Source organism: Dermacentor variabilis, chromosome 3, assembly GCF_050947875.1.
Source record: "Dermacentor variabilis isolate Ectoservices chromosome 3, ASM5094787v1, whole genome shotgun sequence".
Lineage (NCBI taxonomy): Eukaryota > Metazoa > Arthropoda > Arachnida > Ixodida > Ixodidae > Dermacentor > Dermacentor variabilis.
The window spans coordinates 234336174-234353543 of record NC_134570.1 but is presented as its reverse complement, the minus strand read 5'-3'; the positions used below and the strand labels follow the sequence as shown (position 1 = coordinate 234353543).

Here is a 17370-nt window from a genome sequence, read left to right as displayed (position 1 = left end):
TACACTTTTAACGTATCAGTGTAAACGTGGCTACTGTCATTGCCGCGTGCGATTTGTTGCGTGCCCACAAGTGCAGATGAAAAGAATCGAAAGGTGCCTTTTTTGTTTTTGTTGATTACAACTATTATAAAGCCTACCCACAATAAAGGCAAGTTTTGTTGTACCTCTTTTTGTCATGGAAGTGCGGAAAGTGATGAAAGTAATGAAATGAGGCATCTACTTAAGAATGTTAGGTGCATGCATACTGCTTGGCTTGTCTATAAGAGTCGTTCGCGTAGCATTTGACAGATGGTAAGCGTGATCATTATTAGCTAGACTTGGCACTCGACATATCGCTGCGGCAAGTTCGGGGTGCGATCCATTACACAGGAAATAAAAAAAACTCGAATTTTGACGACAAAACTCAGGGGTGCGATCATTATGCGAGTAAATACGGTAATTTTTCGAACGGAAATTGGCATAAGACATTGTATATTGTATAATACACAGGACACCGCGCACAGCCTTTTACAGACGTGGGATAATTGCGAGTCCCATAAAAGATCACAGTGAAAAAGCAATCCAAGATACTTAACAGAAGATGCATTTTTAACAGGTTGACATGTACATTCATAACAGTCCGATGTGTGTAAGAATAATGATGTCGTAGGCAGGATTTTTTTCATAGGGTTATGGAAACAGACAAGTTGCGTTTTAGAAGAATTGATGCTTATTAAATTAGCCGCAAACCAGTCCATAGCTTTAGTTGCCTCATCCTGTAAGGAGCTGATTGCATCAGAGTAATTAGTTGCACAGGATACAAGAACAGTATCATCGGCATATAGATATATATAATTACTTACTACACTGGACAAATCATTCACATAAATGTTAAAAAGCAGGGGGCTTAATATTGAGCCCTGAGGGACTCCAGAATGAATACTGGTAAAAACACTTTAAACTATTTCCCATCTTTACACACTGTCGTCTATCCTGCAGAAAGTTAGTTAATAAATTCAAGAATGATCCACGAAGGCCTAGGAGAGAGAGTTTCTGTAACAAAATGTCATGACAAACACTGTCAAATGCCTTAGAGGCATCCATAAAGAGGGCACATGCTACCCGGTTATGGTCTAGTGTTAAGTTTAAAAGATCAGAGAAGAGAGATCCGAGAGAAAATGGAAGTGATAGGTGCCTCTGAAAGTGACTGCCCGAGAATACTGCTCCAGCTTGGTGCTTTCTGCCTACATGTGAGATTACTGTACTTACTCGCATAACGATCGCACTATTCTGTAAAAAAAATAGACGCAAATTGAGAGGTGCAATAATTCAGCGGGGAAAATTTTCCGTGAAAAGAAACAAAATTTTTTTTTTTTACCCGGCATTTGCCTTGGGATGACAACAGGTTGGCTGCTGCTGTAACAGTGCGGGACACCAAGACAAAAATGGCGGCCGGCAGAGCAATCCGAACGCACAGAACACGATTTTTTTTCTTCTCGTGAGTACATTACATGCATCAAAACAGTTTCTTCCGTATCAGTAATGAATAATATCGTTAATAGTATCGGCAAGTTTGCAGCAATAACATAGCCATGTCCACTTTGAGGGGACAGAAACAGAGATGGGCACGCTTAGCTGTGCCAGTGGCATAGAAACACATGGCGGGCATGCTACGAAAACTGCAGCATTTGTTTTCACTACTACAGTAAAACCCCATTAATTCAGATTTCACGAGACCGGAGAAAATGTCCGAATTAACCGAATGTCGAATTAATGAGGTTTCAACAATAATAACTAAAGAAATGCCTAAAACATCAACATACCTTTACTTCATGAAGTAAATGGTTATTGTTGCATGTTGCGCATGAGAAATTTGTATGGAAAGCACAATTTTTCAGAGTTCTTGTAGGTTTTGCAGTCCGCACAGACTGTCAGGAGAAACGACACAGACGTCCTTCAAAACTTCAAGGCCGTCATCGGCCTCTTTAACATTGCGGCGTGGCACTTCAGATGCATCCATGACGGGCCCATTTTCGCTATCAGAGTCGGGCTCTTCGTCGCCTAGTACATCCAGTATTTCATCGTCGTTGAGGCAACCAGCAACAGCAATGTCACTATCAATGTGGATGTGTTCATCCAGCAGGACGCCTGGAGGCACAAGTCTGTCGAAGCGACTGTCATCTTCCTCGGCATTTTAGTCAACATCTGCATCCCCGGCTTCCAAAGAATCACCATCACGGAGAAAGCCACTGTGTCGGAAGCAGTTCGCAATTACTGCGGGCGGCGTGTTGCTCCACACATGCGCCACCATGTGCACTGCACTGAGCAGAGTTACATCATATTTTTTCTTTGCCTCTATACAAAGCAACATACGCTCAAGCACTTGTCTTCTGCATCGGCCTTTCACATACTGAAAGGGACCCTGAAACGGTTCGGACAAATTTTGTAGATGCGTAGGGTACAGCTAAAGGTAATCATTCGCACCACAATTTGAGTGAAACGTCTCATATTAAGAGAGCTATGGACAATTACAAGTTACCCTCCTCCATAGTCAAGCATTTTCTCCTCAACTCATTCGCCGAGCGATCGGGGCTAAGCTCCACCTTCACTGGCTCTGCGTCATGATGGCACGTCGTGTCGTCGACTTCTGGTTCTTTAGGAGCGAGCGCAGGAAGCCTCTCTAAACACTCTGCCAGCTGCTTGGCAGTCGACCCCAAGCGAGAGCTATTGAAGCAGCGTGTGTTGCGAGCATTCTGTCGCAGCACCGAACGTGTCTGGTATTCTGGTAACCACAGGCTAGCTGGGCGTTTTGACGGAATGGTGGAGGCATAAACTCAAGCAGATGAAGGAACGTTCGCGTAGACGTATGTGAGCGGCCTGATCAGCCTCCACTGTGCAGCAACCCATTCGCACAGAGCTTAACCAGCCAAACAAGGAGCTAATATTGCTCTAACCAAGTGTAAAACATTTTAAACATTTACAAAAACTATGTATTAACGATTGCACTCCTGCAAGAAATTTACACCAGCAGCAAAGAATACACTTTGTTACTGCTACTGTCTGTGGTTGAGGTCTACACCGTGCAGACCATTCACATTTGCACTTCTGCTCATCCCGTGAAACAACACGCAAGGGGACATGGCCAGGCCCTGTCCCCTGGCGCTTGCATTTACCCCAAACCGGACTCACGAAATGCTATTGCGTTAGTAATCTTCTGGTGTAAAATGACAGCCGCAAACGTGCAAATCCTGGCACCAATCAGATAGCGGCAGACCGATGTGCTGCAGCCAGTTCGCTCATCTGCTGCCTTGCAGAGGGACAAGATGTCGCAGCTTGACATATTGCCAGTTGCTACGTTTGCAGTCCACAACGCAACAAAGTCGAATCATAGTGCTCGCGCTAAAAGACTGAGACCGACTTTGACCGTGCAGCTCTCGAGTACGTTGTAACACAAGCAGACGATGCTTGCTGTGTGCCAGAAGTGCCTACCGTATTTACACGATTGTAAGTCGACTCGAATGTAAGTCAACCCATCCATATCGCGTGACAGGGAAAAAAAAACATTCGATAACGAAAATTTATTAGTAGCTGACATGGTCATTGGACTACTCGTCTTCACTAGTGCTGCCATCGTCATCGTTGCTGCGGTCCCACAGCGCGTCGCCGTCCAGTGAAATTTCACATTTGGCAAACGACCGCACCAGGACATCTTGTAGAACAACAGCCAACGCCAAATGCACCCAACCACACGTAGCCATCAGGGAGGCTCTTTTGACAGGTCTGGTTGGCGTAATTTCGCGGTCTTCTACCGCCAGCCACTTGTACTCACGGTGGAGCAGGGCCTTAAAATAAAGGCGAAGGTCCGGGCTTGTTTCATGACCATGTTGCACTTCACTGGCAGGGACCGATCACGCATTTCAGCGACATATGCCGCAAGCATAGCCCACAGCTCCGGAAACCGTCCGGACTTCGGCACGTGGGAAATTTCTCACTTGCCGTCACAGGTGAAAATTTCGCTTTGCTGCAGTCGCCACTCTCGCACCACCCGTTCAGAAACATTGAAATTGCGGCCCGCTGCGCAGTGATTTGTTTCTTCGGCGTAAAGGATGGCAGCCCTCTTGAACGCTGTTGTGAACGAGTGCCAAACAATTAGCGGGCCTGGAGCACTTATGACGACTGGGGAAGCATAGAAGTAGCACATAGCCAGCAGTCAAGTAGAACGCGTCAAACCAATGCCAATGCCTTTCAACAGAGAACGAGAAACCCGCGAGCGGTGTCTGCTCTTCCATGAACTATCGATACTCCCCGCAAGCGCCACTGTTCTGAGGATGCCGCCGCAAATTGGAACAGCGGCGCTACAATCAACTATCGACACCCCCCCATGAGTGTTGCATGCACTGTAAAACTTTCAAAAATGTTGAAAAACCCTTCCGAAAAGCGAACAAACATGCGGGATAGCGAAAAGATACGGGTAGGGCCATAGAGCAAACATAAAATTGTAACTTCGTTGTAGCTCCCGTTGGTCTCACTTTTTTGGTGGGGCCATGTTTTGGTTTCGATTGTAAGTTGACCCCCCAACTTCAGACTCAAATTTTAAAAAAGTGGTCGACTTACAATCGTGTTAATACGGTAAGCGTAGTAAGAAATTGTTCTTGTGCATTCTCTTTCTGTTACTTTTTTTTATAGAAACAAATGAACTAACATTCCAACTATAACGAGCATCATTTGTTCACCATAAAGGTGGAAAAATTATCGATGGCACGCCCTGGGCAGCCAATCAGATAGCTCGCCCACATGATGTCAATTGGGTGATTTACGTCACATGGGTAGGGGTGGCTGAAAATTCTGCCAACAGTGTGCTGCGATTGGCAGCGATGTACATTTTTAAAACTTTATAATAAATTACACGCTTTACACGGAGCACTTAGATGCGTCAATTAATGATGAGAAGGACCTACAATAATGACTCAGTACGTTTGTAGAAAATCGTCAAAATCGTTTCAGGGCCCCTTGAATAATTCCGATCCAGAGGCTGCAGGGAAGCCGTTGTGTTAGGCAGCAAAAAAAAAAAAAGCAGCTGTGTTTGCCAGCCCTGATACATTATTGTGCGCACTACACATATCTAGAACAATTAACGTTTTGCGCGATTTCACACAAAAGCGGCGATCCAGTTCGCGCAGCTAGGCATGAAATATCGCTGAGGTCTTCCACGCCTTTCGATTCGAGCGATGGTCTACAGGAAGTTCCTTTATGCTTTTGAAGCATCTCGGCTTTTCTGCTTTGCCGATTATCAATAGCGGTAGCCAGAAAAACTGTTATTCTGTCCTTGCTTCGCTTACCACCAATGCAAGGGTCCCCCTTAAATGTGGTGGTTTTATCTGACAGGGCTTTGTAGAAGAGGGCCGTCTCATCTGCGTTAAAAATGACGCAGGCATGCAGGTAATCCAGCCCTCCAATCTTTGACAATGCCTGCATTCACAGCCCCTTTCTCGCCACACACGCTTCAGAAGACCAGGCCATGTCTTTTCTTGAATCGGTCGATCCAGCCTTCCGATGCCTTGAAGTCTTCGATGCTGAGCTTCAGCGCGTACTTTTCGGCCTGCACACAGATAAGGGGGCCACTCAAAGGCAGCTGTGTGTCACACGAATCGGCAATCCATTTTAACAACGCTTCTTCAAGTTTAGGGTGCGTTGCCATTCGCAGTCTCTTCCTGTTGTCAGTGAACTTGTCGCTGTCATACGCCTGAAAAATCTCCGCTTCAATTTTCACGTACACGCTGAGCATGCTTCTCTTCACGGCTTTCAATATTTCTACTTTTGCTGCCAAATCCTTCGCCTCATACTTTGCCCACTTCAGTGGGGCACGAGAGAACATAGTGGCGCGGCTTGCATGGCACAGCAACGAAGCGACGGGTACACGCACGATGTCAAGAAAAAACTAAGTATAAACGGAAAAAAGAAAAGCGCAAGCAAAATGTAACACACACACACAAAAAAAAAAGTTCCGCCGTCCTCGCACACACACCTGACGCAAACTGATAAACACGATAAAAACTACAACGAAAAAAAACTGCACAACTCCACAACCACACAACTGTTTAAGCAAGACAACGTCGAAAATGGCGGACAGCAATACAAAGAAAACATGTATTATAGATTAGGGTTGCTAGCATAGACCGATAACTACCGTGCCGATAACCATAGCAATGCACAGTTAGTGCCAAGCGCCAAAAGCGACTGCAAAGCCAGAAGTACGTCATTACCGCCATGTTTTCTTTAGACGTAGGTCAGTCTATTACGTAGCAATAAAAGAAACATGGTGGCCTTGATGTATTTCCGGCCTTTCAGCACTCCCAGCACATGCAAGCATGGCCTTCGAGATTGGCGCACGCTAATCGGAGACTCCATCGTTGGCGGTGCAATTTGAATACCCCCTAGTGCCACCCGATTCTATATGCCTCTCGTAACTCTGAGCTCCGCGAACGGTCCAAATTAACCGAAGTACGACCAAATATGTCCGAATGAACGGGATTTTCGTGCCATAGGGTTATGTATATGTTGGACGGGACCAGATGGTACGTCCGAATTAACCGAATTTCCGAATTAACGGGGGCTGAATTAACAAGGTTTTACTGTATCCTAATAAGGCACATTTCCGCTAAGGGTGGGCGAATGTCTTAGCTGTGTTACAAGTGCCGGTGTATGAATAGGGTACACTTCTAACGTATCAGTGTAAACGTGGCTACTATCGTTGCTGCTCACATTCTGTTGCGTGCCCACGAGTGCAGTTGAGTGGAATCGAAAGGCACCTTTTTTGTTATTGTTGTGGGCCACAACCGTTATAAAGCCTACAAACAATAGAGCCAAGGCAAGTTTGGTTGTAGCTTTTTTTTTTCATGGAAGTACAGAAAGTGATGAAAGGAATGAAATGGGGCATCTGCTTAAGAATGTTTGGTGCGTGCAGACCACTTGGTATGTCTTGAAGAGTCGTTTGCGTAGCATTCGATGGCATTCAACAAATGGTGATTGCGGCCACCATTAGCTAGACTTGGCACACAACATATCACTGCGGCAAGATCGGGGTGCAATCATTACACGGCAGAAAAAAAGAATAGAATTTTGACGACAAAATTCAGGGTTGCGATCATTATGCAAGTAAATACGGCAATCCATTCCATCCAGTAAGCGTGCAGACGAACTTAGTAGGCAAGCTTGTCGCTTCTCAGCCTAGCCCATGCACATGATCTCAGGCCCAATCACCGATAAGCCCCAAATTTCTCACTACGTTTTGCTGCCCACAACAGTTTGCTACCCAACGACGTGCCTGTCCCTGCTGTTGGACCAAACAATGCTGCTTCACCAGGTGTCCACGACCAAGGTTACGGCTTCGTGTCGAGTCAACACGAATCTGTTCCCAGAGGCCAACCAGCTCTAGGGCAGCCAAGAAACCATCTTGCCAGTAAAAACGAAAGTGCGGAGAACCATCTGAATCGCACAAACTTCCTTCTCGGCCACTATATTCATCAACATCGTGTGTGCGGGTTATGTCTGAAAAATTTAGCGACAACTTTCAGCATCCAGAACTTCAGTCACTGGCATACACTCGTTGAAGAGAGAAGGTGGTCGTGCAGCAGGTTGAATATTTGAATAATCAAGCAGGTGCCAAAAAAAAATTAAGCCGACAACTGTAAAAGAATTTAGCCTTTGGCTTGTCTGGGCTGGGAGCCATGTTATGGCAATGAAACTTGCTCATCGAAACCGAAACTGTCGATTATACACGTTTTTAAATGTATATTCATTCGTTTTGAATACTGTGAGAGCTCTGAAATTCAAGTTGTAGCAAATATCGAATGGCATAATATTCAATCAAATATTCGTAAATACTGAATTTTCTACAAGCCTAAATTGCAGACATTGTCCACCATTGCTGGCATTTCTTTTTTCACATTGTACAGCAAACTAGAGCTTCTGAGAAGTTGGTACCGTATTTACACGATTGTAAGTTGACTTGAATGTAAGTCGACCCCCCCATATCGCGTGACAGGAAAAAAAAAAGAAGATAGCATACTCGAGGGCGCATTCGATAACGAAAATTTATAGTAGCTGACATGGTCACTGGACTACTCGTCTTAACTAGTGCTGCCATCGTCATCGTTGCTGCAGTCCCACAGCGCGTCGTGGTCCAGCGAAATTTCACATTTGGCAAACAACCACACCAGGACATCTTGTGGAACAGCAGCCCACGCCGAATGCACCCGACCACACACAGCCCTCAGGGAGGCTCTTTTGACAGGTCCGGTTGGCGTAATTTCGTGGTCTTCTGCCGCCAGCCACTCGTACTCACGGCGGAGCAGGGCCTTAAAATTAAGGCGAAGGTCCGGGCTTGTTTCATGACCATGTCGCACTTCACTGGCAGGGACCAATCACGCATTTCAGCGACATAAGCTGCAAGCTTAGCCTACAGCTCCGGAAAGCGTCCAGACTTCGGCACGTGGGAAATTTCTCCCTTGCTGTCACAGGTGAAAATTTCACTTCGCTGCAGTCGCCACTCTAGCACCACCCGTTCAGAAACATCGAAATTGCGGCCCGCTGCGCAGTGATTTGTTTCTTCGACGTAAAGGATGGCAGCCCTCTTGGACGCTGCTGTGAGCACTCATGACGACTGAGGAAGCATAGAAGTAGCACATAGCCAGCAGTCAAGTGGAACGTGTCAAACCAATGCCAATGCCTTTCAACTTGGCAGCAGCGGCTGTGCCGACCGGTTCACTAAATCTGCGCATTTTATACACAGGACACCACCGCTTTTACCGGTGGCTTTGGGTCTGCATCTTCGGCGGATTACTGTTGCATGTGCCGTATCTCTTCCGACTATCGCACGTTTCGTCGCTCATCTATAAACTGCTGTGGTGACGTCAGCGAGCCATGGACCAGGATTGGCTGCCTGAAAGAGACACCGACTACAAAAGGAACTGTGCCTTACTGCTGATCCTCACTTGGCAGCAGCGGCTGTGCCGACCGGTTCACTAAATCTGCGCATTTTATAGACAGAACATCACCGCTTTTACCGGTGGCTTTGGGTCTGCATCTTTGGAGGATCACCGTTGCACATGCCGTATCTCTTCGACTATCGCATGTTTCGTCGCTCATCTATAAACTGCTGTGGCCTCCAGTGTGATGTCAGCAAGCCGTGGACCAGGATTGGCTGCCTGAAAGAGGCGCCGACTACAAAAGGAACTGTGCCTCACCGCTGATCTTCACTTGGTAGCAGCGGCTGTGCCGACCGGTTCACTAAATCTGCACATTTTATACACAGGTTTGTGCAATCATTTGTAGCCAATTTTTATTTTATTTTATTATTTATTTTTTTGCCTGCCGCTGCTGCCAAGCACTTGTAGAAGTGTTTGCTGAACTGCTAATTTGAAGTTCTCCCCCGGTATTAATTAATGAACACCTTTGCCCTGCCTTGAAGAAACTTCTTGGACAAGTTGTTGAGCGAAAGAAGAAAAAAGTGTGGAAGTACGCGTGGACAAAGGGCGGCAAAATTTTCGCGCGCAATACAGACACTTCGAATGTACTGCGCATATCTTGTGTTGCGGACATCGATAAGATGAAACGAGGATCCAGGAATCCGAGCATTTTTTTCAACCGCTATTCACATCGATGGCTAGTAAATCGCTGAACCCTGCAGATGTGACTAAAATTTATCGTAAGAAGCCATGCACATCTTTCTTTCTGTTAAACACTCAGTCAGCGCGCAATAAGTCTGATGAGCTGTGTGCCTTGCTTTCATGTTTTGGCTTTCCATTTGATGTTATTATGCTCTGTGAAACATGGTACCGACACGAACATGAAGTAATACAAATGCCGGGTTACACAAGACAATACTGAAATCGCTCAGTCAAGAACGGTGGAGGAGTACTTTTCATGGCCAGAGAAAGTTTTCAGTGTGATAAAATCGACGACTTTACGGCGGTCACACCGGACTTTGAAATTTTGACCGTCATTCATAACAAAAGCATATTATCTGTTTTATATCGCCCTCCAGGCGGGAACGTGGCAAAGTTTTTTACATATATGGAAACCTTCTTATCCTGGATAAATGAAAACAGTTATGAACTTGTCCTGGGTGGTGATATAAATATTAACATGTTGAACGAAACACAGCTACGTACTGATTACACTCGACTATTAGAAGCTAATGCATGTTTTAACACAATTACTGCTCCAACTCGCATTAGCAACGACTGTGAAAGTTTGCTTGATGTTTTTATTACAAACATTGAATCTCGAACTATTAAAATACTCCGGAGTAATCAGCGCTCATATTAGCGATCATTTGCCAGTATTACTTCTCTTGGAATCATATGTCCAGGCTAAAGAACCAAAGCAGTGTCCCCCATTGACTATTCAAGACATTAATCCCTCTACACTTGAGGGGTTCCACAAAAAAATATCAAAAATAAATTGGCTCGAGGTGTACAATCAGTCTGACGTAGATGCCGCTTACGAGTCATTTCCGCGTCTTTTCAAAAAGGCTTACTCGGAATCTTTTCATCCTAAAACACTGAAGCCTAGAAAAGCTAGAAAACCTTGGATAGCCAATGCACTTCTGAAACTAATCAAACAAAAAGATGCTCTATTCAAACGTTTTTTGGAACCAAGAGACACATGCCATCTATCCGAATTTAAGAAATTTAGAAATAAGTTAACTGCTACTCTTAGACAAGCCAAGAAAGATTACCTTCATAGGTTGTTTAATCCTGAAGCTATAAAGCGAATGGATATCACGTCGAAAAACCTTAGTAGAGTGCTTAACATTGAACGGCTGCATTCAGAGGGTATACGAGAATTGATAATTAACGGGGAACGTTCATCAGGCGCGCATTTAGCAAATGCTTTTAATAATTATCTTGTGTCCCTTGTAAATAGTTTGCACGATCCACGCTCCGCAGAGTACCTCAATTCCATAAATTGTGGTAGTGCTTTTTTACTTCCAACTAGCGCCGAAAAAATTTATCTCACGTTTTCCGCTCTGCGAAATAGTAAAAGCTGCGATATTGATGACCTGCAAATGTGCCCCGTAAAACACGTTTTAGATCTGATATGCCCAGTTCTTGACCATGTGTATAATCTGTGCTTTGTAAACGGTATATTTCCCAAGCGCATGCAGCTCGCAAAGGTTACAGTGCTCTTCAAAGCCGGTGATAAAAACAACCCGTCTAACTACAGACCAATATTCATTTTGCCTGTATTTTCAAAATGCCTAGAAAAACTAATAACACTGAGAATGACCGCTTTTTGCGAAAAACAATATTATTACTGACTGTCAGTTCGCTTTCCGAAAGGGTCGCTCAACAGAGTTAGCTCTACTAACACAAAAGGAACTAATACTACAAGCATTTGAGCAAAATTTAGTGACACCAGGCGTTTTCATTGATTTTTCAAAAGCCTTTGACACAATTAACCACACCACTCTGATAACAAAACTTGAAATTTATGGTTTCAGGGGCCCCTTCCTTGGCTTAATCAAAAGCTATCTGCAGTTCGTTCAGGAGTCAGAGGATTTCAATAAATAACTGTATTTCCGATAACTTACCCATTCATTCTGGTGTACCTCAAGGAAGCATTCTTGGACCTTTGTTATTTAATATTTACGTAAACGACATAATGAATATTGACACCACTGCCTGATTCGTCATATACGCCGATGACACTAGTCTGTTCTTTACATCTGGTTGTGCAAGGGACCTGTTGACTCTTGCGAACGCTGCTTTAAGTGAACTTAATAGATAGAGTTCATTGAATTCACTGTCTATAAATAAAAACAAGACAAAGGCTGTACTTTTTCAACCTAAAAACAAAAATGTCCACATTGACGGCCATTTGCAAATGGGTTCCCCGATTATCAACTTTGTGCCATCCATTAAATGCCTCGGGGTCGTTTTTCAAGAAAACTTACTTTGGAATTTTTATACAGACTCAGTTGCTAACAAAATCGCTCGTGTTGTGGGAATATTAACAAAACTTCGATTTTTTCTTCCCTTGAGCGTCAAAAAACTGCTTTATAACTCTCTTCCTGTCCCATCTGAATTACTGTCATTTAGTCTGGGGAAACACCACGATGTCTAACATCGCAAAACTTCTATTGCAGAAGAAAGCAGTGCGCGCTACCGCCAGTTCTTCACATGACGCCCATACGCAGCCTCTTTTCAGCGCCATTAATTTACAACCGGTCACCTCCATATATCGTAGTATTTTACTCAAGCGTTTCACTACTGCGAAAAAACAGAACACGAAATTTTTCGAGCATTTATCTCTATTGACAATGAATTCTAACATTTACAACACACGTCACAGAGAAACATGGTATGTCCCTAAAGCATGCACTAACTACGGTCAACAAATGTTACGCCACGCACTGCCATCTTTGTTAAACTCATTAGAAACTCAATAGACACCTATCTCTCCTATTAACGGGCTCATTGTGGATTTCTTTTCTTTTTCTTTTTTTGTTTTGCTCTGGTATACAGTAACGCCATGAATGCTTAACGAATTTGCTCTGCTTGTCAATAACTTATAATATACAGTGGAACCCCGTTCATACGTTTTTCACCGGACCGGGGAAAAAAAACGTAACAGCCGGGAAAACGCAACAGTGAGGAGAGCTCCGAAAATGAATGAAAAAAAGTGCAGCTTCAACTATAGACAATTTATTTCCACAGAGTGCGCTTAGGACCTAAAAAAAAGTCCAGAATTGTGGCTTGCCGTTTCTTTCGCTCGCTAGAAATCACCACACGTTTCTCCATAGCCTGGAAGGCCGCATTGCTGTCAGCGTCGCTGTGAGGTGCGACGTACCTGCGGAGGAGGTCCAGAGCCGCAACGGCTTTTCGAAAGCTACGATTTGGCAACTCCCCGGCATCATGCGGCTCGTGCATCGCAGTCTGCGACTTCACTCGCGACCGAGATCCCAACGATCTCGGCGATGCTCTGACACTCTGACGTCCCGACAACAACATCCACGGCGACGTAGTCGTCGTATGTGACCGCCATTTTGGCTCTTGGCTAGTTTTGGCCGGGCTTGGCTATGGAGCTGGCTGCAAGAAGCCGCACGCCAATTCGATGGCGGCCTCTCGAACTGGCGTGCGGCTTCTTGCAGCCAGTTCCATAGCCAAGCCCGGCCAAAACTCGTCAAAAGCCAAAATGGCGGTTGGAGCGCGTTGCCTACTTTAGCCCAGGCGGGTTCGGGGGGCTAAGTTGCGACGTATCATGCGGGAACGTTTTCACAGCTACGACGTAACAGCGGGGTTCCTTATACATTGGATCCTATGGAAGCTATGCCGGGACCGGATGAAAACGACGTAGCAGCCGGGAAAACGCAGCAGTGAGGAACGTAACAGCGGGGTTCTACTGTATACAGTCAAACCCGGCTATATCGAACTCGCAAAAAAACGCCTATCAGTTCGATATAGAGCATAATTCGATATAAGCCTGCTAAATAATTGGATGTCATAAGAGCACATACCATTTACAATATCACTTTATTGAAGAAACTAACTTAGTTTCGCATAAATTAATCCTGCATTTTCTTCTGCTCGGGCAATTTCGCTGCCTGCGACGCACGCACTTGCCCACGTTATCTAAGGAGTCGGAGCAGCTGAGGCCGCAACCTTCCGCATTCGCGCAGAAGCACCGGACTAATGCGAGTGCACCAATCACTTCGGAGGATGTGTGCAAAGGACCGTAGTTGCTTTCCTCAATGTGCCTACTTTCATTTGTGCTCGGTACGATGTCGGCGATGTCTTCGTTTCCGGGCTCTCCCGTGGTCGCGACACCATCATCTGCACTCACAAACTCGTCCGCCATTGATTCGAATGTCCCGGAAATTTTGACAGCTCGCTCCAAAGTTCGGCAACACCGGCAATGGCTTTGTCGCATGCATCAGAATTTACAGTCATCACCGAGCACGCGGAAACCGGCACGTATGAAGAACCCCTCGTACACGGCCGTCCGTACGCGTCGGGCGCCACGGGCACCGGGTTGCGAGTGGGGTCACTTTAGCCCTAATCGTGCCGAGAGTGCTCCACGGAATCTTGCATGCTGCAGGCCCATCCAACTTCTCATCGCGTTCGACGCGATTTATGATTTCGAGCGTCACGACAGGCGAATTCTGCTGTTTCATCACGGCAACACTGCGGGAGAAGGCCCACAAGGCGCAAACACGATAAACCAGAAAAGCAGCCAGACAACTCGCACTTTCGCCATCTTGCGCGAAGAGAGCACAAGAGCCTCTGATTGGCTGTCTGAGCAAGCGCTGTAGGCGGGCCAGGATCATTCTTTTGCTGGGGAGTGTCGATAGATAGTGATTTAAAGAAAGGAAGGACGCTTGATGCTGCAACCCGTGAGGGAACACGGCGAAGCGTCGTCAGGGGAGAGAGAGTGGGAAGTGAAAGATGAGAGAGAAAGAGGGAGGATGTGGCCTAAAAGATTCCACTATGCGCGACAGGGGGAGTGTCGACGGCTTGCCCGAACAGCCCAAGGCAGCGCGGTCACGGTAGGGAGAGCGGTTGGATGGAGCCGCGCCGCCGGGTTTCCCCGCTACCGCGAGGGAAAGCCAACTTCTGGGGGCACTTTTCCGCCGCTTGACGGTTCGATATATCGGGAGTCACTGCAATATTTGTTCGATGTAAGCGTAATTTTTGCTATATATACTCATTGTAACTATACCGTGACCAGAAATTGTTCAATATATAGAATAATTCGATGTAAACGGGTTCGATATAGTCGGGTTCGACTGTAGATGTGAATTTCAAGGCTGTAATATTTGTATCATTTTATACTATTCGCTTTCTGTAATATAATTTATTGCAGCATCCTATTGTAGATTTTTTTACCCGTATGCATTTCTGTTATACAATGTTCACTAATGTTTACTTTTTTTTCTCGTTTATCCATTATTGTATGTTTGTGTTCTCTTTATAGTGCACAGTGCCAATTCTGTAGGGGGTAAAGACTCCGTCAAGCCTTTGGCTTTTTGTCTGTACTGTCATGTGTACATGTATAGATGTAAAATAAACTTGAATTGAATTGAAAGAGAAACCTGCGAGCGGTGTCTGCTCTGTCTTCCATGAACTACCGATACTTCCCGCAAGCGCCGCCGTTCTGACGGTGCCGCTGAAAATGGGAACAGCGGCGCTTCCATCAACTATCGACCCCCCCCCCCCCAATGAGTGTTGCATGCACTGTAAAATTCTCAAAAATGTTGAAAAACCCTTTTGAAAGTGAACGAACATGCGGGATAGCGAAAAGATATGGGTAGGGCCATATAGCAAACATAAAATTGTAACTACGTTGTAGCTCCCGTTGGTCTCGCTTTTTTGACGGGGCCATGCTTTGGTTTCGATTGTAAGTCGACCCCCCAACTTCAGACTTTCAAATTTTAAAAAAGTGGTCGACTTACAATCGTGTAAATACGGTAACTCTCCATGCAAAAAGAAGTGTACCCCGTCCTCTGTACCTGAGTCAATAAAGGCTTTGACTGGGTGCCCATTGACACGGCAGTTGATGTACAGCATCACAACTTGGCCGAAGCTCTCTGGGTGGTACTCCATCGCTGCCTCCATGTTGGAATCAATGTTCTGCTGCCTGCAAGAAGCAACACAAAACAAATTGACAAACATGAAGCACACCCAGAAAACACACAAGAAGCACTAAATTGCAGATCAATGTTTTAAAGCAAACTTGTTACTGTAACTAGAACTGCCTACAAAAAGGCACACTTAAACAATGAGCATGCCAATGTGATAAGTGCATATTATAAATGTCTGCAACTATCCAAGTAATCAAGAGCCCTAGTGCGCATTCCAAAGCAGATGAGTGCAGCGTTTCTTAACGAAGTACAGTCAACGTCCAATTTTTCGGGCTCCCTAGGGACTGCGGAAACTTCTGAAAAGTCAGGCGGTCCAAAGAAATGAGTGCAGGCTTTTTACTGCCTTCAAGGGCTCAAGATGCCACAGCCACGTCCAAAATGCAGTCGAACCTTGTTATAATGAAGTTGAATGGGAAGCCGAAATTATTTCATTTTATCCATTACTCCTTATAAAGACTATTGCCCTCTACTGCAGTGTATGCCCAATGGTAGGCACAACTTTGAACACGCAAATAAGACTATGCCTCTGCAGCCCACTGAACAGCTACATGGCTGCGTATGTAATGAAAATTCCATAAAACAACAGCAAAAGACTCTCCGGCATGTGCAACATGCCACTCTTTAGCACCTGACGTGACAGGTGTTAAGATAGCGTCCTATGGTCTTTTGCTTCCTACTTGGCTCACTCGTATTGTCATGAAACTGGCAAAATAGCAACACGGTCAAAGGGAACAGCTATCCCGCTATGACGCAAATGAAGTCCACTGTGTTTGAGCAACACATTGCACACAACACAGTGTGCCGACTACGTATGCTGCTGGGGCAGTATTCTCAGGCAACCTCCATGACTTTTGAAATACAGTGGGAACCCGCGATCACGAAATACCGCAACAACGAAATTCTCGCGACAAGGAAAAATTTTCATATCCCCGGCGAACCCCCATAGGACTCAATGCATTTCATACCTCTCGGCAATGAAATGTTGTACTGCAATCCCACATCAACAAAATTTGCCGGAACATACCTCCACATATAGTGCAAGGCTGGCAGGCTCCAAAGCGTGCTCAAATGTGATCGTCTTGCACTAAAATTGCATAAAATAGCACCACATTACACTTGTGTGGATGCCGCCAATTTCGTTCACAAAAACAACCAAGCACCGGAAGCGATCAGTGCGCTGGAACACGTCATGGCCGCCATCTTATTTGTTGATTGTCCGTTTCAAGAGGCACCATGAGTGGCACACACTTGCTACCGACATGTGACAATGGCGTTTGCATGCCTACTAGGCGAGATCGTCGATCATTGTTCGAAACGCATGTTCAGTTTGCGTTCCCACAGCTGACGACTCAGCGAGGCCTAGGCCAATCGCGTGAGGCAGAACTGAACACAAACTGGACGCAGGTTTTGAACAGCAATCCCCGACTGTGGCAGTGCACTGCGTAATGTGCGCACCGGTTAGAAAAATGCAGCAAAAACAAAGAAATCCACGTCCCACCTACATGGAATTGTTTATGGTGCTTGAGATGCCGGTTGCGGCATATGGAGTGTCACGCATCGGGCCATGATTGAGCGATCGTCCGGGAATACACATCCCTTGCCTCAAGAACACTGGTTTTCGTGCCACCTGATAGACATTGTGTGCGGATTCGGTGCCGGATGTAGATTTGTGCAAAAGGGCCATTATCTCGATTGCATGCCTTCACGTACACGAGATACGATCACTTTTGCGATCGGCATCAGAC

At 45.6% G+C, this 17370-nt stretch overlaps 1 protein-coding gene across 4 annotated transcripts in view; it reads right to left on the bottom strand.

Annotated features, from left to right (window-relative positions):
- rngo (DNA damage inducible 1 homolog rngo) overlaps window positions 1-17370 on the bottom strand; it is a 172492-nt gene that overhangs the window by 129057 nt on the left and 26065 nt on the right. For all 4 annotated transcript variants that reach the window (XM_075686990.1, XM_075686994.1, XM_075686993.1 and 1 more), the window contains one exon: window positions 15494-15621. In XM_075686990.1, the coding sequence (XP_075543105.1) occupies window positions 15494-15621 (128 nt within the window). The remainder of the gene's footprint in view (window positions 1-15493; window positions 15622-17370) is intronic.